Raw genomic sequence first — 23,532 nt, 5'->3', positions numbered from 1 at the left:
CCAACAAGAAGCAGCATCTAGCAAACAGGTAAGGAAAATATTTGGCATTACCTTCCCCAGAGAATATTCATGTTAACTACAGAAGTAACTCCAAATAAATGATTAAACAAAATTAAGCCACTTAATGTAATCTACTGAGACACTTAAATCTTCCCTTCTTACAAATATTTCAGGATGGGCATTTAAAGAAACAAATGGTTGCCTCCTAACATTAACACCTTAAAAAGTGAAGTCAGTTCATCAGGAGGGTCTTAATTTATTTATTGAGTGAAAGGGCTACTTTCATGAAAATAGTTTATTTTTTGTTTTTTAACTCTGTTTATACTCTGCTGTTTGACTCTACTCTTACTACATTGCACTTTCCTTTGAAAAACTGTGGGGTTTGGGCATCTTTGTTACAGGTGCTATTTTACCTCCCACAGTCATGCTCTTTCAGTTGTTTTTAAAACCTGACTTGGATTTTATTTTGAAGATAAATATCACAACAGTGCAGGCACTGGAACATATTCCTGTCTTGTTTACACTAGAATAAACCAAGTGGAATTCAATTAATTCAAATCCGTGTAAGATAAAAATCTCTTTCCCTGCATGCCACTGGATGGGTTCTCAAAGTGCTCTGCTGAAGGTTTCCTCTATGTTTCATCATTTAGAACTAGATGTTAGTACTCATACTCATGTTGACTGGTACCTGAGAGCAGATTGAATTTAATGAGGTTTCATGTTTCTGTTCCTGTGACTGAAAAGGGAAGGGACATATAACTCCCACTCAAAATGCTTTCAGATCCATGCATGAAAGATGCTCTGCCCATCTAAAAAGCACTTCTCCTCTGACTCACTAATTCTTTGCAATCTTAATCATAGCTAAAACTGGCCTGAAAAATGGCCAAAGAAGAAGGCAATTTGCAACAGTGGTGCTACTTACCTCAGTCACCATAGTTAGTCCCAGAAGATAGCTAAGGAAACACACTATAGCGATGAAGATTTCCCGTCGGTAACCCTTCCTTAGGAAGGATGGGTGCAGATCAACTAATGACGTGATCTGTCCTTCAACTTCAACAAACTACAGGGGGAAAACAACAGCGGAGAAATGACTTGAAGATTACCTGCCATGCAGCTCATCCAGGCTCCTGCTTGAACAAACCCACCCAGCAACACCCCAGCCCTGTGCTCTGTGCTGCTCTTGATAAAGAAACAGAAACTGTTCTTTTGTAACCCCGAGGTTGGAGCCTGGGGGTAGCTGTCAGGTTGGAACAAGCTTTCAGAATTTCTTTTCATTACCTTGAAGCCTTATGAGCAAAAAAGGGGCTCTGCAAATGCAAGCCACAAGGATGAAGGAGGCACTTATGTGCCTGATGACAGGAAGGCACTTATGTGGCTTTTATGCTGTCACTGTTCCAGATGAACACAGGATGTATGCTCGAGAAGAGGCAGGGGGAAAATGCTCAAAGAAGTCTGAGCTAGGAGAGTACCTCCCAGACTTTTTCTGATGTGCCAGGAAACATCACAGATACCAGTTAGGTTAATTCCACAATTTGATATAATTCTGCTCTTGGGTTTCTTAGTGAAAATCCAGCCAAGGCAAAGCACACTGTGATGTGAAACAACACCTCTTCTTGACTGAACATGTCCTTTGTGGAGCTGTGAGAGGAGTATTTCTGAGTGAGGCTCTGGGTGCTTCTGCAGCAATAATGGAGCTGTTCACACAATCCACATTCAATGATCTGGCAAACTATTTGCACTTGTAAACCAAAAATGAAGCACTGAATAAATGAGCTGAAAGTCTTTATCTTGCTTCACGATAACTGTATTTATACTTACTGGTCTTTGGAAAACTATACAACTGTGTAACTTGAGTTAAACAAGTAACCCAAACTGGATTTGAATAAAAGTTGAAAGTTAATTAAAAACCAGATCTTTCTGCACCTGGAAGAAAGCAACTGCTGAACTTCCTCAAGTAAAACCATGGAAGGGATCTTTTGACTGATCTGTACTTTCAACCTGGCAAGGCACAAAAGCACTAAGCTCACTGAAGACATGAGGATATGGATTGGAGGTATCCATCGAGGTTGCCTCTGTAGAAAAGACCTTCACTTTAAGCAGATACATCATCTTAACCAATAATTTATCATGGGGAACCTGAGACAGAAGTTATTTCAGAAAAAGTTGCATTTTCCTACCTGGCACCTTATTGCTCCTACAGCACCCAGAAATGCCCTATAACAACCCTACCCTATTTCCTGAAGTTCTATTTTGGAAATACAGACTGTTCTGCAAGCAGATTTTGTCCTCTACCAAATTTTATTGCCTCCTGTCTTGTTACTTTGACTCGTGTAAAACTGGTTTTCTTTTTAAATGCAACTCTTTCCTTTGAGCTGATTTGATCTGAAACTGCTCTGGCATTCCAGAAACCTGCTTGACTGCACTCCAAAAAACCAGAGGGGTGGAGAAGAGAAATTAAGCGCTCCAATTAGTTTTAATCATTCTGCACAGTGAGGAGCTTTTTAAAATTACTAGACAGCTTCCAATTTGCATAAGCATAGGGTTGCTGAACCACAGTATTGGGTACTCTCACACTTACTTAGGAGCAATTGAGAGTTGCTCAGTAGAGTTCAAAGATTAAGCCATAAAGAGTAATTTAGAGCAAATGAAATGAAAAAAAAAAAAGTTAGAGATTAAGTACACAACAACTGGGTAAAAATTCCATTTACAGAGCTCTCCTCATATGAGAGAGCATTTAGGCTACAGAAACATTTCATCCTTATGAATATATATATATATATATTTAATCTTAGTGACTTTACATTTGAATGCAGAAAACTTTGGCAATTTTGAATGTGCAGTTACTGCATAATCCCTGGTCACCCATGTTTCCTTGTAAGTAGACTATCTAGAAATGATTTACAGGTTCCTTGGCAGTATTCAGTCCAACATTCCCACAAGTAACCACTGGGAAAAATAACCGAACTTCCTGACTGAACTGTTTGATTTTTTTCATGCTCACTAATTAATAGCAGCGTGTGCTATAAAATTAGTACAGCTGGAATCTGAGATGCTTTCTGGCCTGTCTGGAGGTACTGAATGCATGCTGCTGACGTGAAAGTCAGCAGGATCCCACATTGCTGAGCACCTCCAAGCCCAAGGCCACCAAAAAAGGCTGCAGCTTTGTCCTCTCACTGCTCTTGAAGCCACCCTGGATATACTGTACAAAACATTATGTGCTTTTTTTGTACCTCATGCTGACTTTGCTTTTATTTTTTGACACTTGGCAACCATCAAAACCCATACTCCTAGTGGTTATTAATTGCTAGTTCTTTAATGATGGTGTATACACCCTGCAGGTGTTCTCAATGGCACAAAGGACTCTGTGGAACAGACTACTCCAGTCCTTTTTGTTTTCAAATGATAAAGCTTTTTTTCCAAAATAAGAAAATACTGTGACCAAAATGGTGGTATTTTGTGGCCAGACTAGGAGTCAAATTTAAGTTAGGGAGTACTGCCCTAGTGGGATAGACCCCAGTAACCCTTGATGTCAAAGATTTACTGAGCAACACAATATTATGAATCAACAGTTGTAGTTTCATCAAGTGCAACCCTTACACTAAAAAGCAACCCAGATGAATTTCTCTCAAGCAGTTTCTCTTGTTAATTCCTGCCTGTAAAACCAGCTTTTCTCAGTAAGCAGTGCTGACACAGTTTGTCACATCCCTTATCCATTGTACTAACCTGGCTATCCAGTCCAAGCAACAGAAGCATAATAAAAAAAAGGATTGCCCAAAAGGTGGGCAGTGGCATCATGGACACAGCTTTTGGGTAGGCAATGAAGGCCAGGCCTGGACCTAGAGAAAGAGAAAATAGGAAGGGGGGAAGGGAAGGGAAGAAAAGTAGTAAGTACCAGCTCTTTGGCAAAGGCAGCCACCCTCAAATTCAGGGATGCCTGGTTCCGTTCAGATAAATCCAAACGCAGCTGGAAATACCAGAAATGAGAGAGTTTGGCTCTTTTATCTGAAATCGAAGCACGCATGACTACAGCAGAAACCACGGGCAAACCCCCAAGGCCAGTGCTAACAGATCTCCAGCTTTAACATCTGTCTCAAACATGCCAATGATGGAGCTGTCCTACACCTGCCCTGCACGGACACAGGACAGTCTGGGGGCTGGGGGACAAGGGGTGACCCAAGGGAATGGCAGAATCCCACTGCTAGCCCACATGGTCATGATGAAGATGATGATGATGAAACTCTTTTGCATGCAGGGAAGGGGACTCTTCTATAAACATTCCCTGGGATTTCCACTAATGCAACCACTGCCTCCCTCTGTATGCAACCTCCAAACCCTGCATGGCTTTTCTCAACTGGGGTTTGCGCTCCGAGGAGTTTGCTCCTTCTCTTCTGCAAACCCTCCCTGCTGCACTGAGTGATCAGGCTACTCCTAATTTTATCAACTGAAAATTGAGAAAACTGCTGTTAGGAACTGCTGGGGTGTAAAATCCCTCTGTGTAAAATTGCTTCCCCATGCTGTTACACCATCTGCCCCTATCCAGGCCAGCCTACACGGACCTGCCACGGTGACACTGAGCACGGCCATCATCAGCCCCAAGTGCAGGATGGGCTGCAAGTGCAGGAGGACCAGCAGGGCTGGGGCTGAGTGCCCAGGCTCTCTGCTCTGGAACCCAAAGTGTGGAGTGCTCCTCCCTAGGTGGGGGTCTGGCCTGCCCTGTCACCTGTGTCACCTCACTCATATCCACACACGGAGCACAGGAGCAGTGCTCATCTCCAGAGGCACCCTCACCTGGAGCCAGGTGCTATCAGCTGTCCTTTGTGAGAGCCTTTGTGGAGAGAGGAACAGCCCTCCACCAGTGGCAGACAGGAAGACAGGAAATTCTGCATTTATGGCAGGCTCTCAGAGGAGATGAAGAAATTTGGTGAGGCTGACAAAATATTCTGAGGGCAGATTACAATTCAGAGTGAAATCAGGAATGCCTGGCTCATCTGCTTGTTTACTTTGAGGAGCCTTCAAAGTGCCAGTTTTCAAGTGGGTTCATGTAATTTTCAATGGGAAAAGGATTTTTTAAAAGATACTGAAGTGTGGGGCCAAAAAAATCGTATCTCTGATCTATACAGAAAAATCTCTAACACTGCTCTTCCTACCTCCCACTTTTCCTTTCCAACAAGAAAGATGGAAAAAGAAGCAAGAGATAGAGGTAAAATGAGATGACTTTTTTCAAACTAAAGAAAACTTTCAGTCACTGGAAATATTTGAACATAAATAAATACAAATTAGCCAACAATCAAACAACTAATTTTATTTTAATGAAACACAACTAAGATTTTATACGACAGAGGATACCAAAAATTGGTGCATGTCTCAAATTTTGGGGATCTTTGCTTTTTTTCCCCCCTAATTCAGTGGATACAGTAGATCCTCTCTGAGGGAGAGCTGCTAACAGATGGCATTTGCAGCTCATCTGTACAATTGATGAGACAGATGTAAAACTCTCCTCAAAATTTGCTGCATTTTGTATGCTTTGGCCAGTGAAACTGTTCTTGCACTGTGATACCAACTAATACCAAGTGACCTAAGCCCTGAGCTATATTTTGATTTTCCTTTGAAACTTAAGTGTTGAAATACAAAAAGTCCATGTGAAAGAAAATGTTCCTGGCAAGCCCTCAACCGAAACATAAATAATCTAAAATTTGTATTTAATTTGAAACCCTGTTGTTTTGAAGAGTGTTTTGCAAAAGTGAAGCCCTTGTGGCTGCTATTAAAAGCCAGTGAGCACTGCTACGATCCCAGCCCACGCACTGGCTGATTGCCATGGGGTGCTGTGGCATGGCTGGAGAGCTGCAGAGGCAGAGACCAGGCAGGCACCAGGAAATCCAAGGCACTATTGTCAGACAAGCTTAATCTGAATTTGTTTGCAAATGGAATTAAAAAAAAGAAAAAAAAGAAAAAAAAGAAGCAAATCTTGTGCTGGTGTAACAGTGCTACAAATTGCATGGGTGGTAAAGTATTTTTTTCAGCCAAACAGAGGCCACACGGATTAGACAGGACTTATTATGGTTTTGTTGAGCGCCCACTGCTTTCCTCTCTATCTTTAAAAGCATTTCTGAAAAGAAAAAGAAGCTGTTTATTTAAAATCTGCTTTCACTCAGAAGTCTGAGTTAACTGTTGAGTAAACCTGCTAAAGCCAGTGCAGGCCAGCAGTGACCAGCAGGAGCCAGCCCTGGCTGACAAGTGTGTCCCAGGCACATGGCACCAACACTGAATCTGGCGCTGGGCAAAAATGTGGCCATGAGATTCTGCTGTCAGCAAATTTGTTGATGTTCCCGTGGCTTTCAGGAGGGCAAACAAATGGTGTCATGGATAGGGCAGGAGGAATTTAACTCGCTGGGCAGAGATGGGGTCTCAGCCCCGCGGACAACATCTTCTGCCAGGGGCTGCAGCCAAGTGGCAGCACCTCTGCTTGCTTTGTCCTGACCCAGGGGAGCAGTTCTGACCTTGCATCAACAGAAACCAAAAAAGGCAAGGCCAGCAAACAGAGGCTCAAGCACCTGCTGAAGTCTCCTGTGCTAAGAAGCAATGAAAACTTCTCCCCGTGCAGGTCCTGGGACACTCATCCCAGGGGGACCCAGGGTCTTCAGCAGCTCTGCACTTATCTCTCTGAGAAAAGCAGCAGGAAAACACAAGGGAGGTGGTTTGGATACTTCTGGATAATTTCAGTAGTGTTTACTGTCACGTAAAAATAACTTAGCCAAAGACCAGCAGTGATGGGCACCCACTGCATGGTGAGACAGTTGCAATCTCTGGCCACCTGTGACACGGATTTCAATAAAGGAGTAGACAACAAAACAAGCAAAAAAATCAAAAGCTGAGTTCAGAAGCTAGTCTGTGCCCTTGCTGTCCCTATAATGAGCTATTAAACCCCTCCTTAAAAAAAAGTGCTTTTTGAGGTGTTGGAAAAAGGCTATTTAAACACTAACTGGGTTAATTTGTGTTTAGAGATTACTTAACAATCCAGTGTTACTATAGAATTGTTTAATTCTAGAAATGTCAGGTGACAGGAATGTAGCTGCCTCTATCAGAGATATAATAATAAAATTACAATAAATATTGACCAGATAAAAACCTAATGTACAAATACTTAAAAATACTATTCTTGGAATTGATCCACCTACATATAAATAAAAAAAATAGGGCTATTTATGATTCATTCAATAGGATTATTCCCTTGCTTCCTGTTTCCAAACAAAGCAATCAACTTCCAATCCAAATAAGCATTTTGGCCAAGACTGTTACTAATTGCACTTGCAAGAGCTATGCCAATTGCAGCCACCCAAGAATCCAGCGGTGCCATCAATGTCATTAGTTTTTCATTAGCCCTTGTAAAGTGAGACATTTTTCTTAGAGACCTAACTCTCAGAGCCATGTGATTAGAAGATATATTGACTTTTTCATTTTAACAGCATGTTTGCAGAGGAAAGCTTTCAAATTCTATGCAGGTGTATTAAAAGTGCTCAAAAAATTAGAAAGAAGTATCAAAAGTGCACTCAGGTAACACTGTTAGTTATTACTAGAATCTGATTAGCTTTAAGCCTCATGGCTGTCAAGGCCTGATTCATTAATTTTCCATGGTAATTCCCAACTAATCTGTCTGTTCTATGTGAAAACACATGGTTACACCTGCCCTCATGGACTAGAAATGCACAGAGGAAAAATGTCATCTGTTTTGTTTGAGATACAGTCACAAGCTATGAGGATTGAGCTTCTACCTCTGCCTGTGCATAGGTGAATGTTAATGGGAAGGACACCTCTGAAATAAGGGAGGAACCTAAGTGTACATCAGATTTCAAAATGGACTTTGACAGCTCTGTCAACCTCACACTGAAACTACAGAGAAGAAATGCTGGATTGCAACACCTAGAGTTCCTGTGGGTGAAATGGTCCACAAAACCCTGGAGATGGAGTTCTCCAACTTCTCTTGCCTTTCAGTGAGGTTTGGGAATGTATGTGTGTGTGTCCCTTCAAAAGGCCAATCCTACTCTAGTGCTGTGAGCAAGCAACACTAAGGTGTAAAAATACACAAACACGGGCAATTTGCATTTGAATGAAAATAAAGGTAGTCTGAAAAGAAGGATGGAATAAATTCTTGAATCAATGATATTCTGGACTCTGGATAATGGTTTAGTTATCTTAGCTGTAATCTCAACTCAAATGGATTAGCACACTCTAGGAGATGTGTTTGCTGCCCTGTTAATTGAGACAGAGTAAACAGTACAACCCCAGCTAACCCTCACTGCTCTAGATTAAAGCCCAAATCAACAACGTGCTTATTTTTTCTGGCAATTATGGGAAATCTTGTTCTGTTTTATCACTTAGATGTTAGCTGATTGAGTCTGCAGAACTTTGCTCACACGCTGGGCGGCAGTGCCCACCACCACTGCCACCAACACCATCGTACCTGACTCTGCCACATCAGCAATGTTCACCCCTTGCTCTTGTGCCATGAAGCCCAGGACGGAAAAAATTGCGAAGCCAGACACAAAACTGGTACCACTGTTCAGGCATCCCAGCAGCAAACAGTCCCTAAGTCACACATATGTCATGGAGCAAGTTAATTAAAAAAAAAATTAACCCATTGTCCCTACTTTATTTACATCATTTAGCTAAAACACTAAACCCCCTTGGATGGAAACTTGCCTATAGCAGTTGTATTTGTACTTGTTGTAGCTCCCCAGGGAAGTCATTGCTCCTAAGCAGATTGCATATGAGAAGAAGATTTGTGTCCCTGCATCTATCCAGACCTAAAGGGAAAGATAGAAATACTGTTATTACCAGCATTGTTGCATTGCAATAATCAACACAAACAGTTCAAACTAAGCAAAATCTACCAAATAATTGTTTCCATTGAGGGTGAGAGCTAAAGGACCAGGGAGACAGGGAAAGAAAACAACACATTCCCAAGTTTGGCTTTCGCAAGGAAAAGAAGATTGTTAGCATCAGAACCCAGAAGAATATAATTTCTACAATAGTTCCTGTTTCCCCTCCCCAGAGATGCTCAGTATTTCTAGTTTCTTAGTCATTCAGCTGATCCTTCCTGTTGGCGCAACAATAAACGTGTTTCAGTGCAATAGGAAATGCAGAAGTATTTATAACATTGCTCATTTCTCTTGTAACTCATTTCAGTTAGAGTCAGCCGACAGAGTCCTTAAACTGAGGATGTGAAAAGCTTGAGAAACAGGTTTGTGTATTTGGTGTGTTTATTTTTCTAGCTTTCTGGTTGTTCTTGTACCTGTTCAAGTGCAAGATAAAAAGCCATAGGGGGTGGGGGGAAAACAAGCAAAATACAATGCACTTTATAAGATACATATCTGATCTTGGTCTCATGATTCTTTGTCCTGATTACATTAAAAAAACACATACAGAGTGAAATAACCGTATACTATGAACTTCTTGGCTAGTAAATACATAGCAAGCTATCAAAACACATCCTCTGAATCCCATCTGTTCTCTTCTTTCTGCAAATTCAAGTCTGCTAACACCAGTGGAAACCACCAAGGAGTTTGAGTAAGTGAGAATACAGACTGAGGACCATTACCCCCTCCCTCCCACCATCACTTCCCAGCACCTTGCTGAGAAGACTGAGACTACTGTCTCCTCGGAGTGATGCTTTTGCTAGACTGTGGGTGGGAGCCAGGCAGCTCACATGAACCTCTCCTACATTATCTGCTGACACTCTGCTTAGGGCTAACGGTAGATCATAAAAATGATAGGGTCCCATAAAAGAAGATTAAACCATAAAATATAATGTCCCCTGTGAAAAGGATGTCTTGTAAAAAAGGACAAGACTAGACAAGGAACCAAATTTTCATGATATTTCTTTCAATTACCATTTTCCTAGTTCAGTCCTTTAGCGACAATTGGAGTTTTATTTTAACCTAATACTCATTAGAAAACAATAGCAAAGACAGATGTTATTTCCTATCACTGTGACAAACATTTCATTGTTTTCAAAGATCCCTTGTTTGCTTTTCTTTTTTTCATGGGGGAATATTGTACTTTTTCCATTTCTCACATGAACGCTGTTGGCTGAAACAATGCTGATCTGCTCAAGCGTCCCATACTTGCACTCTGTGAGTACAGACAGAATTTCTATCTATACAGAAAGAGTAAGCCTAGTTCCCACTAGCCAGGGCTAAGCAAGTTCCTGTGCCTTAGAAAGCATTTTCTCCACCTTTGCATGGCTTTTCATTCTTTTATCATTTCATACGCTTCTCTCCCAATCTCCTTCTCTTGAGCAGCAGGAGATAAGTGACACTGATACTCACAGTTGTTGCTTGTTGTTCCATCTGTGAAGCTCACGTGTCTCTCCTTTGAAACTAAAGACTATCCTTATTAAAAAAATGCATCTCCCTTACCTTACCAACAAGAAAGCTGAGATTGTATAACGGGACAGAGTCTACAGCCTCAGAGTCCTTTGACACAAAAAAAATACACACGCATACACACACAAACATACACATGGAAAGACGCATTAACACATTTAACAGTGACCTTCTCAAGCAGAGCTCTGGAAAATATAACCCAGCATTAAAGTTCATGCTATATTTGGACCTCTAAAGACTGTGGAAAAAAAATTGATTGCCATTACATCAGCACCATCACCCTCCACCATCCCCCTTTGCGCAGGAAATCATCCCACTCCCCGCTCCTGGTTCTGTACCTGTGGGTCAGCTAACCGTGAGATATCAGGGTAAAGATAAAACTTGATGCCTTCTGCAGCTCCAGGCAGGGTCACACCACGGATGAGTAGAACAAGGAGCATGATGAATGGGAATGTGGCAGTGATGTACACTACCTGGAAATAAGAAAAGAAAAAAGGAATGTTTAGTCTGCAGCAGCCAAAGCTCCAGAACCAAGAGAGGTCTAACAACGGGAATTCAAAGCCCCCTCATACCTAAAAAGGGTCTGACCTGAGTTTCTGTGTCTACTTTTAGTTTAGTGGTCTTTAACAGCTTATTGCCTTAGGCCTGAAGGCAAGGCATGAATCCCTCCAGAGGGCCCAGTCACATCACATCACTAGACATGATTTTATACAATTCATGACTTTTGTTCAAATTCTGCCTTTGTGTTTGTCCTCCTCACATGACAAGTATACCTCTGCCAGGGAAGTGAAAAGGTTTACTCACTGAGGGCCCCTGAAACATTATTACCTCATTCTTTACTGGAACTTTAAAACCTACAAATGGCAAACTGTTTCGCAAGTCCTGCTGCTACCTCTGACCTTGCTGTGCAGCCCCACTGCTGCTCCTACAGTCAACCTACCCAGGAACAGTGTTCAGAGGTGAAGGTCATTTTGTCCATGCTCCTGGGTCTCCCTTCCCATCTCCTTGAACACATCAAGCCCTTCAGGTTGGCATCAGCCTCAACAGTGGCAATTTCCAGTCCTATAACTTCATTCTTGCCCTTGCTGCCTATTCAGCAACATCATTACTGGAAACTAAGGCTCTATTCATCCAGTTTGAAAATATGTCTTCATTATCTTTAACCTCTATTCCCACTCTCTTTGAATAACAGCCTACTTCTTCTCTTCTCGTTATCTCCTCATTCATTTGATGAAAGAGCCCTTTGCTTTCATCTCCAGCACGAGGGTTAATTGAGCTTGCATTTGGACAGTTCTATCTTTAGACCCACACTTTTTGACCTCTAACATTTTGCTTTCTTTGCTCATCAGTGCTTTCTCTCATTTTTTATATAACTGCTGTGTTACAGTCACTACTGTCCAAGAAAGGGCATTTTTCTTGGAGTCAGATGATTCCCCCAGGTAATTACAGTTTGCTGCCATAAGTTAAAATGCATTTTTGTTTTCCAAAATTTGCTTAACTACTACAAAGCTCCCAGGATGCTCCATTTTTCTTCATAAGTGAGTCCTCTGAGAATAATGAGGAGAACTTAAAGACTGCATTGCCATAATAATTTACAGAGCAGGGTTGATTTCATAGAATGAAAGGAAATTTTTTCATATATGCCTTTTTAAATTATCTCTGAGTTTTCTGTATATTTTACACAAATAACATGTATTGCACATTAACCTAGTTTCACCAAAACCAGGATAAAAGGAGGATTTCTGCACCTTCTTATTTTTTAAAAAATATGCTAGGACTATGAAAAAACCAAATTCTTCTTACAAAAAAAAAAAAAAAGCTTTAAAGCTTTGATGTATTTGCAGGAACTGAATGAACAAAAACCCACAGAGGCCTTTGCATTGCAGGTAGAGATTAGAGATTCTCTCACAATGCTGCAGGAATTTTTAAGATCAAGCACATTATCTAAAGCTTAAGCATAACTAATATTTTTCATCATGATTTCCTATTTATTTGTCCAAAGCTTTACTAAAAGATTTGAAAACTACATCTTCCCCCACCCCCACCCTGCTCTCCAAGGAGCCATTAACACACTGGAAAGCAGGGAAGTGCTATAAACAACCCTCTACTAAAGTAAACTAGACTTTTCAAATAATTCAAGTCCTCCATTAGAGTTTACAGTTTACTTTTGTTTGACCCCAGAGTTAATGGAGCCACCCGGAGACTTCCCAATGGTTTAGTGGGTCCTTGGCTGCACACCAGCACAAGCTCTGACTCTGCAGAGAGCAGAGAGGGAATTCCTACCAACCACCCTGCTCAGAGGGAATTCCTACCAACCACCCTGCTCAGAGGGAATTCCTACCAACCACCCTGCTTTAGAGGGAATTCCTACCAAATTCCTACCAACCACCCTGCTTTAGAGGGAATTCCTACCAACCACCCTGCTCAGAGGGAATTCCTACCAACCACCCTGCTCAGAGGGAATTCCTACCAACCATCCTCCTTTAGAGGGAATTCCTACCAACCACCCTGCTTTAGAGGGAATTCCTACCAACCACCCTCCTTTAGAGGGAATTCCTACCAACCATCCTCCTTTAGACATGAGACCATTTTGAAGGATTTCCAGAGAACACAGGTTTTTTAGACATCTGATTTTAACAGAGCTGTTTTCAACCTTTTACCTTCATGGGGAGTGGAAATAGTACCACAGGGAGCTTGGAATGCCTCTCTGTGCTATCAGAGCCTTTTCTGAGCAGACACCAGGGCTGTGAAAGGTGCTGCAAAAATGTTCACTCTCACCCTGCTGCTGCAGGAGATTTACTGCACCCACCTTTACCATAAAACTTGCATAATCTCCTCACTAAGTCACATCAGTCAGAGGGAACAGAGAAACAAACATTTTTTTGTCAATGTGTGCTTTACAGGTGTGGAAGCTGCTCTTGGTGGAAAGGTGAAGGGAATCCAGGGCAAGCCACCAGCTTTTTAATGAGGCCCATTGATAAAAATCACAGAAAGCAAGGCAGAAACTGCAGTAAAGCAAGTGGTTTAGTCAACTAATGAGGTTTAGTGGAACTCATGAGGTCTGGCTTCCTACAAAGTTTTGTCTCCTGGTTGATTCTGTAGTGGGCAACAAGCTAAAACTGCTAAGTGATGCTCTCTCTGCAGCTGAGGCAATTGGAATTTCTCCCTCTGACTTCTCTGGGGACTTACAAAAGATGAGTTCACACTGTGGCCTTTTTTTTAGGAGGGGCACTAATGGGGTCACTTCCTCCTACCTAGCTGAGAAGAAATGTGGGGAACTTAGTACCTTGAGATCCCTCCTTCTCTATCAGACTTATCTGAACACTGCCTCAAGCAGCAATTTTGAAAGCTAAGAATTATACAAACACAATGGCTTCAAAAACTTATGGATATAGGTATAAACCCACTACTGAATGCAAGGGGGAATAGTATTATGCTGCACACCAAGTGACTGGCCAAGATGTGCAGTGGAGCAGGATGCTCAGGAGTGATTCAACTGTTGTCCTTTACAAGAAAACATGATTCTGAAGCGCATGTGATGGGACCAAACCCACCAGCTATGCAGGATCTTTGTTAGTGACAATGCTCCTGAACGGGTACCTAAGTTTAGCCTCGTGTGCCTCCACAGAGCTCCTCCGTAAGCAAGTGGCATTTCAAAAATGCTGTGCCTCCACAACACCCCAGCACAGCTCTGTTAATCCATCCTGCTGCACTGGGATGAACTTGGCTGGAGGGAGAACACAGACACACAGTGCAGAGCACCACCCACCACAAGCCTGAGTCCTTCTGCACTCATGACACCAATGGGATGTTCAGCCTCTGAGAGCCGAAGTGGGGCTCAATCTGTGCTTGTATCTGCTTCTTGATGCCCTTCCAGTAGTGGCTACTTGACTCACAGGCATTTTGGACATTGATAATGACCTTCAAAAGCCAGTTGAATTCTCTTACTCAATGGAAAAATACAGTTTTTCCAGGAAATAGTGAGTAACTTCCAGAACAGCATTACAATACCCTAACTGCAATGATTTTAGAATGGGTAAAAGAGCACTCACCTTCCCAGTGGATTTGACTCCTTTCCAAATGCAGAAGAAACAAATCACCCAGACAAGGAGGAGGCACAGTGCTAGATCCCACTTGATAATACCGATATCTTCAATTCCCGAGGACAAGCTCAGCACATTGCGCCTGAATATTTGAAAGGAAACAAAAGAAGAGAGAGATGCAGCAGCTCAGTTGATGCAGACTCTGGCTGTGATGGCTAAGAAGACACAATGGTGTGCAGGGCAGCTGAGGCACAGACAGACCTCTGCTCTCCAAACACTCAGTGCTCAGTGGCTTATGTGACCAAAGCTGTGCTTTGCAACCCTACATCTCCCCTATGTCTGTGGGACTCCGTAATTCAATATACTGCATTTAAAAACCTTAAGCTCTTTTCAGCAGCCTGTGACCACCCCAATACAAGATGAAAGAGCATTTGCTTTCTTGAAGATCGAAGACCAACTTGCCCCAGTGAAGCTGCCTGGCACTAGTACACCCCATGTCTCCATCATGGGCACTTGCAGCTGACCTGCATCCACACGTTTCTGCTCCTTTCCAGTTCTTCAGCAAGGCTGTCAGGAGAAGGAAAGGGAAAAAGCAGTGCAGGGAAGTGTCAGGCCATGCAGGTTTGCAGGGTGAAGGCTGGAGCCATTATCTCTTCTCCCCTTGGGGCCCCCCAAACAAACACTGCTCAGGTGCTGCCACCTGCCCTCAGCAATCCAACACTGGGGTCGTATTTAGCTAACACCAGATTATTTGGGAAATTTTATTCCTTTACTTAGGTTAATAAATAAAAAGTAATTCCGGAGCTATGCTTTAAGGGAACAACATGTGACCATTAAAAGAGTCTGATCCAGAGGGGAAATATTCATTAAGGCTTCTCTCTTTTCAAAATTCCCATGGCTTGCCATTAAATACTTAATTTAAACTATTTTTCAAATAATTTCATGCAACATACACTGTCCTCACAGGCACAGGCCTTGTCATACTCAACACTTCATTTGTCAAATATGTAAAAGAACCAACTGTTCCTTACTGTTCACTAAGCTAAAACTCTGCAAATGAACCCAGTAAACTCTGTAAGGTTTTTTTAGTCAAAGAAAAGTTTTGACCTCAATTACCACAGAAATGCCTTGCCCCAAGACTACAGAAGTGAACTTGCTACTTAACAAATTTTTTATTCATTATTAGTTAAAATTTACTTTCGGACAGCTGTAAAAGTCAGGTACTTTCATACACCAGAGTCAAGGAGAGCAGAGCCCAGAGCAGCCTGGCTCAGGCCCATGTGTGTGGCGTGCACAGCTCTGTGTGGGGATCCAGCACAAGGCAGCCCATGGTGGTTTGGCTTTCCCCTGAACTAATGATTTTTTTTTTTTTTTTTTGTATTACCATGGAAATAATAGTGAATGAAGTCACTGATGGAAAATCTGCAATTAGTTTTTGGAAAAAGCCCTGGATTGACCAGTTTAATAGGACTCAAACCCATGCCCATCTGTTTCTGCATCTCTGCTTGCCAAACTCACTTGGATTACCTGTGTGACCGTGTTCTCACACCAAATGCTTTCTTCTCTCTGAACGTGTGTGTATTTTGTTATGGAAAAGGACTAATGGCACCAGACAGGGTAAGTCTGCCCTAATCAGCACAGCTATTCAATAGTTATGAGAACTCCCTCAGTAATGAATATTTGGCATAAAGTTGCAGTCTTGCTTCACCTGAGCCTAAAGAAACAAAGGAAAATCCTGCTGTGCATATACAAAAGAAGAAAATACATTTATAAGATGAAAAAGTTCAGCCACAAGCTTCTATGCTTTTTTAAAAAATAAATGGCAATTTTCCAATCAAAGGGGCAGTTCATATTAAAAAGGCAATCTATAGAGTTGGCTCTTGGGAAACAGTGAATAATTAACTGCAAATGCCTTTTGGAATAGGGAGCTTTATTAATGCACTCAGCTAAGACTTCTTTGCTTTTTACTGCAGAAATAAAAGCAAGTGGCCATGTCTCCTAGAGTTTGCCCCAGCAATTCTTTCAAGATTTTTTGGAAGATACCCCATTGAGAGCCAGATATGTTGCTTTTCTATGCTTTTCTTGCTTATCCCATCCCACAAAGATTGACTTCCTCAAGGAATATGCTCAGAATTACTAGGGCAGATTCAGCATTACAATTCTTTTTATTATTTCTAGCCCTACATATTCTTGCAGAAGCACTCAACCTCGATTTTTGACCTGTAAATTCAAGTTCAGGAAGGAGCATGAGCTGGGCTGTGCTGATAGTTCTTCAATTTTGTTACATAACCCCCATGATACTGAGATTCAGCCAAGCCCACTCAGCTACCTTCACACCACTCACACACAGAGTTGTTAGTCATTCAGATTTATAGTCTGATGCTGTCATTAACTGTCACTCATATATAATCAATGGGACAACAGGCTGGGGCTGAGTTTGTTATAAACAGGAGCTCTTGACCCTTGAACACTAATATGTTCTAGTGTGTGCAATATGGAAATGTAACAGGAGCTGTAACTGGCTCCACAACATAAACAAAAACAAAATGAAGAGAGTTATGCAATCCTTGGGGGATATTCCAGCTCATAAATCAAGTGAATGCTGACAGGACCTTTCAAACCAGGAAAGGTGAAGCACCCGTTCATGTTGGATGGATAAGAATAATTAACACTGAAGAGGTTGTACAGAAGAATATTAAAATGAGAATACCAAACAATTTAAAAGACTCTCACATTTGCTCTTAAAGGCAGAGACAGCTGCTCTAGATTTTGTTTAGTTTTTTGTGTTGCTCCCTTTAGGATTACATGCCATTAGCATGTGATGGTCTTTCTTGGGATTTGGAATAAAGTCTGCTGATTACCAAATATTTATAAACACTTGGACAGCACCAGACAATCAGAGGTTTTGTTCAACCCTAATTACCCTATTACACTTATCCCTTATGTATTAATATGGGTGTAAGCCTTCAAGGTTTTGAACTTCAAAATAAAATCTTCAGAAATAAGACCTGAAGCATGTGATACCAAGAGGTAAGTCTTCTCATATAAAGCCTGATTTTCTTAACCCCCTTTTATTGCTGCTCTAGCAAGCATGTGATTTGCACCAAACATTAATTCAAATGAACTGAAATGTCAGGCTGCACTATATATCCAGCCAGGCTGAGAAGTTCAGCGTGGAGAGGTTAATGCATTTATGTGGTCAATTATACCTGGGCAGCACTAGCTGTACAAAGCAGTACTTTGATGTGGACACTATATAAATGTCCCACAATGAAAATGGTATTGGGTTTCAGAAACCAAATACTCACAAACCTCTGAATTAAACTGGAATTAATTGTGCCACAAAGCAGATGGATATCTTCAGTTAAAGACTAATTATTTGCCTGTCCTTTCAATGTTGGTAGCTGGTTGGCTGGCAGCCAGTATTGTATACGGCAGCATGGTACCTGAAAGTTCTTCAAACTATTTTTAATTTCAGAATTGTAAAGAACAGTAGCATGTCTGGGAAAAAAAATGGGGATATTCAATGCTTGCACCATGTGGAAGCTATGCTACTTTTATTGCAACTGTGCTGCATGATCTCTGCTCTTACTTTAAGACATCAATAGTTATTTATGCAGACAGCAGCTATTTTTAATAGTCCTCTAAGTGTCATGACTCCTGGAGGCAGCTTCCTTGGTTAAGGGCAGTTTTGCCCATGATGAAACAGTGAATTATGGGCAGTATGTCTGTCCTAGTAGGATTACAAAGCCAAACTCCTCCCTAGCAAGACTGCAGGGAAGAGTTCAGCTTACAGCGCCTAAAACTGTTGAGGACACAAGCTAAAGTGGCTGCAAAGTGCAGGGAGAGCTACTCCATGAGCACTAATCACTGAGCAACCTTTGCTCCAACTCTGCCACAGACACAGGGAGGGCACAGCTGAAGACAGCAAAGTGTGTGAGGATCAAGGATTTGCTCTCCAGCCTCAGGCTCCTCCAGCCTGACTGCATCTCCAGGAGGATTTGGCTCAGCTTGCAGAGGAGTCTTCTGACTTGGTTTCTTTAGAGGGAAGGTAACTAGAAGCTCCATCACTAAGGTGCTCCCATGGGGACATCATTCCCCTTCCCCTTGGCTGCCCTGCACCTTTATCAAACCCCTGCTGTGGTGGGACCCACAGAGAGCTCTGCTGTTCCCCAGTGCGCTGGAGCCCTCGCTCTTTTACAATCCCTGGGGACCCCAGGGAGGCAATTTAGCCCACAAATCTCTGCAGTACAGGAGAAGGAGCTTCCAGAGCAGCAGGACAATTCCATGGCCACATCAGGAGCCACCAAGCTCCCAGGTGCCCCAGGTACAAGAGGACTGTCAGCAAAATCACTGCACAAAAGCAATGATGAACACAGTGCTCTGGGAATCTGGAGGAGCAACTATTTCAGGAGCAGTACTGTGGACCCCTGCTTCCTTGACAAGACCTTGGAACACATGACCAAACCTCATTTGGATCCAAGGCCTTCAGTCCAAAGTCATGCTGGCAGAGTCCAAAGGAGTGAGAGCTGCTTCCCCTTCTACTGCAACCTGCCGCTCAGTTCCCCCAAAATATCCAAAGGTTCTACTTAACAATCATTTTCCGACTTCCTCCATATTTATAAGGGAGGAAGTACCTGGGAAAGCAGCTGCCCCTCAGCATGGAGGCGCAGTGCTCATGGTGAAAACGCTGCTCTCAAAGTCTGCACCCCCTGTCTCTCACACCAGCCATCAGAGCAAACTGACAAACTACCAATCCCAGATTCCATCTGCCCCTTTGTATTTTGGCTCTGGTGTTACAAATTTTAGCACAGCTCCTACGGATATTTTTTTATAAACCTAATGCATGCCAAACATCTTCAGCACGAACACGATTCCAGCTGGGGCTGCGGCTGATGCTTATTTCTAAAAGTAGAGAAGTAGGTACAAGTTGATCAGAGATGAAACTGCACTTAAAACATGCTGAAAAAGCCAAGCTGGGCCAGAAAATGATTCTACCCATAAGTGACTATCTGAGCAAGCAAGCAAGCAAGCAAAAAATTATTAATAAACTGTTCCAAGATACTCTGGATTTAAGTTTCCCTACAGGTGTCTTCCTCTGCTGCTATGTTTTGACACTTACATAAATACACAGAGTTTTGAGGTCATGCCTGTTCAGAGATCACGTTATGCAATATGCTTTAAAACTTGAAAAATAACAGAGAAATGAGAATAAGAAGCTTATGACTGATGAAATTCAGGCATCTGGCAAAACAGGCTCCTCAGAGACTGCAGAAAAAACCATTGTAACAGAGATGACCTGAGAAACCTAGAATACAGGACAACGTTCACCACCTCTGTCAGATTTATTACTGAGGTCAAAACCTTACATTGTTGTCAGACTGAAGAGAGATGTGTTATAGCTACACAAAGTGTACTGCTAATGCTAACAGCTGGGGAAAAGACAACCACAAAGGTGATGATTTGTCACTGTTTCCACTGTAAATCCCTGCTATCAGGGCATCTGCAGTGACTTGTTTGTGTTCTCCTGCCACACTCAGAGAATCCAGCCAAGAAGGAAATAAGTTTTCCTCCAGAGAAGAAGCTGTACTGGGCTTTTAAAGCTCCCTGTATGGTCCAGGATAAGTACACTTACACATCTATCACCTGCCTCCACCACTCCCAGACTTATCTCAAGATAGGTGAGCACCAGTAGCAAACACTGGTCAAAAAACTGACACCCAGAGCAATTTTCTTTCTCTAACACTCCCCACTGTGCTTCCATAAAATCTCAGGACTGAGCTCTGGCGCGCCACTGAAAGCTCCCTGAAGACACCACGCAGAGGGGGTACTCACTCCCAAAACTCTGTGACAGGAGAGGTGAAGTTAGTGGCATTCAGCGATATCCAGAGCGTTTTGTTCTTCCTGAGAGTGTCTTCCACACAGGTGGGCGTGTTCCACTTCTGGTGGCAGTGTGCCCATGGCAGCACGCTCTGGAACGACTGGAACAGGTAGTAGAGTCCCCAGGCCAGGATCACGATGTAGTACACATTCAGAAGGGACACAATCACTATGGAAGCATAACCAATTCCTGGAAAGAAGGGGACAGACAAGAAAAACGTGCAGATGTGACAGCTGCTGCACCTTGTGATCAATCTCCTGGGGCTGCTGCCATTCCCACTGTGCTGTGGGCTTGTGTCCTGCCCTACCCTACTGCTGATGGAAACTCAGCTCAACCACACATAAGCACAGATCTGCCACCATCTCTGGCACTCAGGGCTGAGTTTCTGGCTATAGTTTGCTGACACTGAGGGGAGGACTGCAAGAATCTACCCAATTTAACACTAACCCAGCTATTTCAAGTTTTAGTAGAGGGAAGTCAAGGCATCAGGCTTTGCTTGTTTGCTGCATCATCTTACTTCTCAGGCTGCCTATGTGGGCAGCCTCACTCTTGCCACACTGTCCCCCAAGCCAACCTTCCTGGCAGCAGCTCAGCTGGACCTGCACCACTCAGTTACCAACTGGCAGGGCTCAGTCTTTTTGGGAAAAAAAAAAAGACATTTCTTGAATGAGCTAAAAAGGAATCAGTGTGAAGTGGTGGTTTCTACCTCAATTTCACTCGTGCAAAGGAGGCATGGTGTTTGTGGATCTTATGGTTATCTGGATCAATCTCTGCTTACACAGTTTGCCAGTTCTGAACCACAAGCAAAATAAAAATACTTCCTCTAAACATCTGGAGCTGTCTCTTACAAGAACCTGTGAGGCTCCCTTTAAAATCACCCTGATGGATATTCCAGCACTTGGGACACCTGCCTCATATTTTACAGTTAAAAAGCTTGTTGCAGCAGGAGTCTTTATCACCAGAGATTATTTTCATGTCAGATGGAAACAAGGAGAGCAAGTGCTATTTATTCTGTACATCTGCATTTCTTTCAGCATATACAGCTAGTCACATTAGCTACACTTTCTCTTTATGGATGCCTGGGAGATTGCTATTTAAACAAGGAACATTCCTTCTTCCTCCTCCTCCTCCTCAAAAAAAAAAAAAAGGTTTTCACAAAAGTGGGAGGAGGAGGAAGAAAATTAAGCTAAAGCAGCACAATTACATCACCCTCAGCAGCATTTTGAGTACTAGGTGGGAGGGTGAGCCTCAGAGAAAACCCCCACTTCTTCTTGGGGTGACATCAGGGGAGAGAGATGCCTGGCACAGCAACAGTGGCAGAGCTAGAGACACACCAGTGTGAAGTGCCCACTCTTTCCAAATGGGATTTGAACAGGGCCACGTGTTTAGTGCAGTTATTTCAAATGATTCTGCCTGTGCTGTCCGGCTGTAAAGGGCAATCTACACACAAGACAGGCACCCTCTGTCATTTTTCAAACCTTTCATTTTTCCTTCTAGTTAACTTCCAGAGCAGCCTTCACTCTGTCCCTGTGAGCACTGAGCAGGCAAAAGCCCTTTGATAATACCAGACCAACATTTGCCAGGACCTGCTTAGTTATGACCAAAGCCCTGTTCCTGAATCCCACCAAAAAATGCTGTCCAGGTTTTGATTACATCAGCAGCAGACAGATGATGCCAATGAGAAACTTACACATGGAAGATGGATTTTGACTTCCAGATTAAAATAACATTTCAAAGTTGGTTTCATTAGTGCCATCTAACCTTCCAAGACAACACTTTCTCTGATACTTGTAAACAAAATGTGCAATTGCCTTAAAAGGCATAATATGCAATTTCTTTCTTGGTTATTGGCAGTTTTGCCAGTTAACAAGCTGATAGCATCAAAATCAATACCTCACTTTGTCCTTCAGACTCTGTGACTTCTACCTTTCCAGGAACCAATATCATACCCTTAATTACTAGAGAAAATAGCTGAGTTAATGGACATGAGGGGAATGGTGCTGCTACATACGGTTTACAGAGGGGTCTTTGAGCAGTAAAGCACAACAAGATGTACTAACCAGTGAAAATAGGGCAGATCTTTTCCCAGCATGTAATTCCACCTTCAGAGGTATACTGTCCTAGCACCACCTCCAGGAAAAACACGGGAAGACCTCCCCCAAACAGGAAAATGAAATAAGGTATAAGAAATGCACCTGTTGAGAAAATACAATAGTACACAATGAGATGAAATGAATAAACTTATGCAAGATCATTAAAAAAGTGGCAACAGGCACATATAAATAAAGAAAGGTATTTGATACTTTAATATCACTATGCAATAATCTTATTCTGGGGTATTTTTGCCCATTTTTTCTGCAAAAAGGATGAGTATAGGCTGGAAAGGGCATTTTCTTACCTCTTTAGAGTGAATATCTCCAATAACAATGGCAGACTGTTAGGCACACAATACTTTCATATGGCTCAGACTGCTCTTATTCTGAAATCCCCTGGTCTGAAATCCTAATGGTCTCTATTAATATCATATCTTCTAGTTAAAACTCAGTTGTAGCAGAAGTAAAAGAGCAGGAACGGTTCAACAGCACAACACTAGAAATTGCTGGATTTTTTTTCCCTCCTAATGAAGTTTTAATAAAAACTATTCAATGACAAAACAATCTCTCCTGAAGACTGGTGAGGGAGGCAGAAAACACAGGTATGAACAGTCTTCTTAAAAACTGGATGGAGGTACTGAAAAATCATGGGCACGGGGCAGACAGAGGGATGTCTGGGCGTGGATGAGCACTCACCTCCGCCGTTCTTGTAGCAGAGATACGGGAACCGCCAGACGTTGCCCAAACCGATGAACCCCCCCGCCACGGACAGCAGGAAGTCGATCTTGCTCGCCCACTTCTCCCGCTGCGGCGGCTTCCCCTCAGCCTCATCCTCAGGACGTGTCCCCGGGCTCTTGCCGGGGGAAGGTTTGAGGATGTCCTTGTGGAAATCTTTCAAGCACTGAAGCTTTTCCTTTGTTGCCATATTTCTGCTTTCTACACAGAAAAAGAACAAAAAAAAAGAAAAAAAAAAAGAGGGGTTTATTAAGCGGTCTTTTCCAGCTGAGCTCTCTAACACTGCAAGAAGTGTTTAGCCAAACTCATTCTATACAAAACAGTGTTGTTTATTAAGCTGAGATAGGAAAATACTTCTGATGACTTCACTGACCAGAAGAGGCAAAGTCCCCCTGAGT

The 23,532-nt window shown here is 42.5% G+C and overlaps 1 protein-coding gene across 9 annotated transcripts in view; it reads right to left on the bottom strand.

Moving 5' to 3' along the window:
* The window catches only part of SLC6A6 (solute carrier family 6 member 6), an 88,946-nt gene that overhangs the window by 10,596 nt on the left and 54,818 nt on the right, over positions 1–23,532 (bottom strand). For all 9 annotated transcript variants that reach the window (XM_084214657.1, XM_084214662.1, XM_084214659.1 and 6 more), the window contains 9 exons: positions 23,096–23,335; positions 22,367–22,501; positions 20,261–20,495; positions 14,435–14,567; positions 10,721–10,855; positions 8,698–8,801; positions 8,459–8,583; positions 3,724–3,836; positions 923–1,060 (listed from right to left, as the gene is read on the bottom strand). In XM_084214657.1, the coding sequence (XP_084070783.1) occupies positions 923–1,060; positions 3,724–3,836; positions 8,459–8,583; positions 8,698–8,801; positions 10,721–10,855; positions 14,435–14,567; positions 20,261–20,495; positions 22,367–22,501; positions 23,096–23,335 (1,358 nt within the window). The remainder of the gene's footprint in view (positions 1–922; positions 1,061–3,723; positions 3,837–8,458; positions 8,584–8,697; positions 8,802–10,720; positions 10,856–14,434; positions 14,568–20,260; positions 20,496–22,366; positions 22,502–23,095; positions 23,336–23,532) is intronic.

This window comes from Fringilla coelebs (genome assembly GCF_963513975.1).
Source record: "Fringilla coelebs genome assembly, chromosome: 13".
NCBI classification, from domain to species: Eukaryota; Metazoa; Chordata; class Aves; order Passeriformes; family Fringillidae; genus Fringilla; species Fringilla coelebs.
Note: the sequence above shows the minus strand (reverse complement) of the source record. Positions and strands in the feature narration are given on the sequence as shown.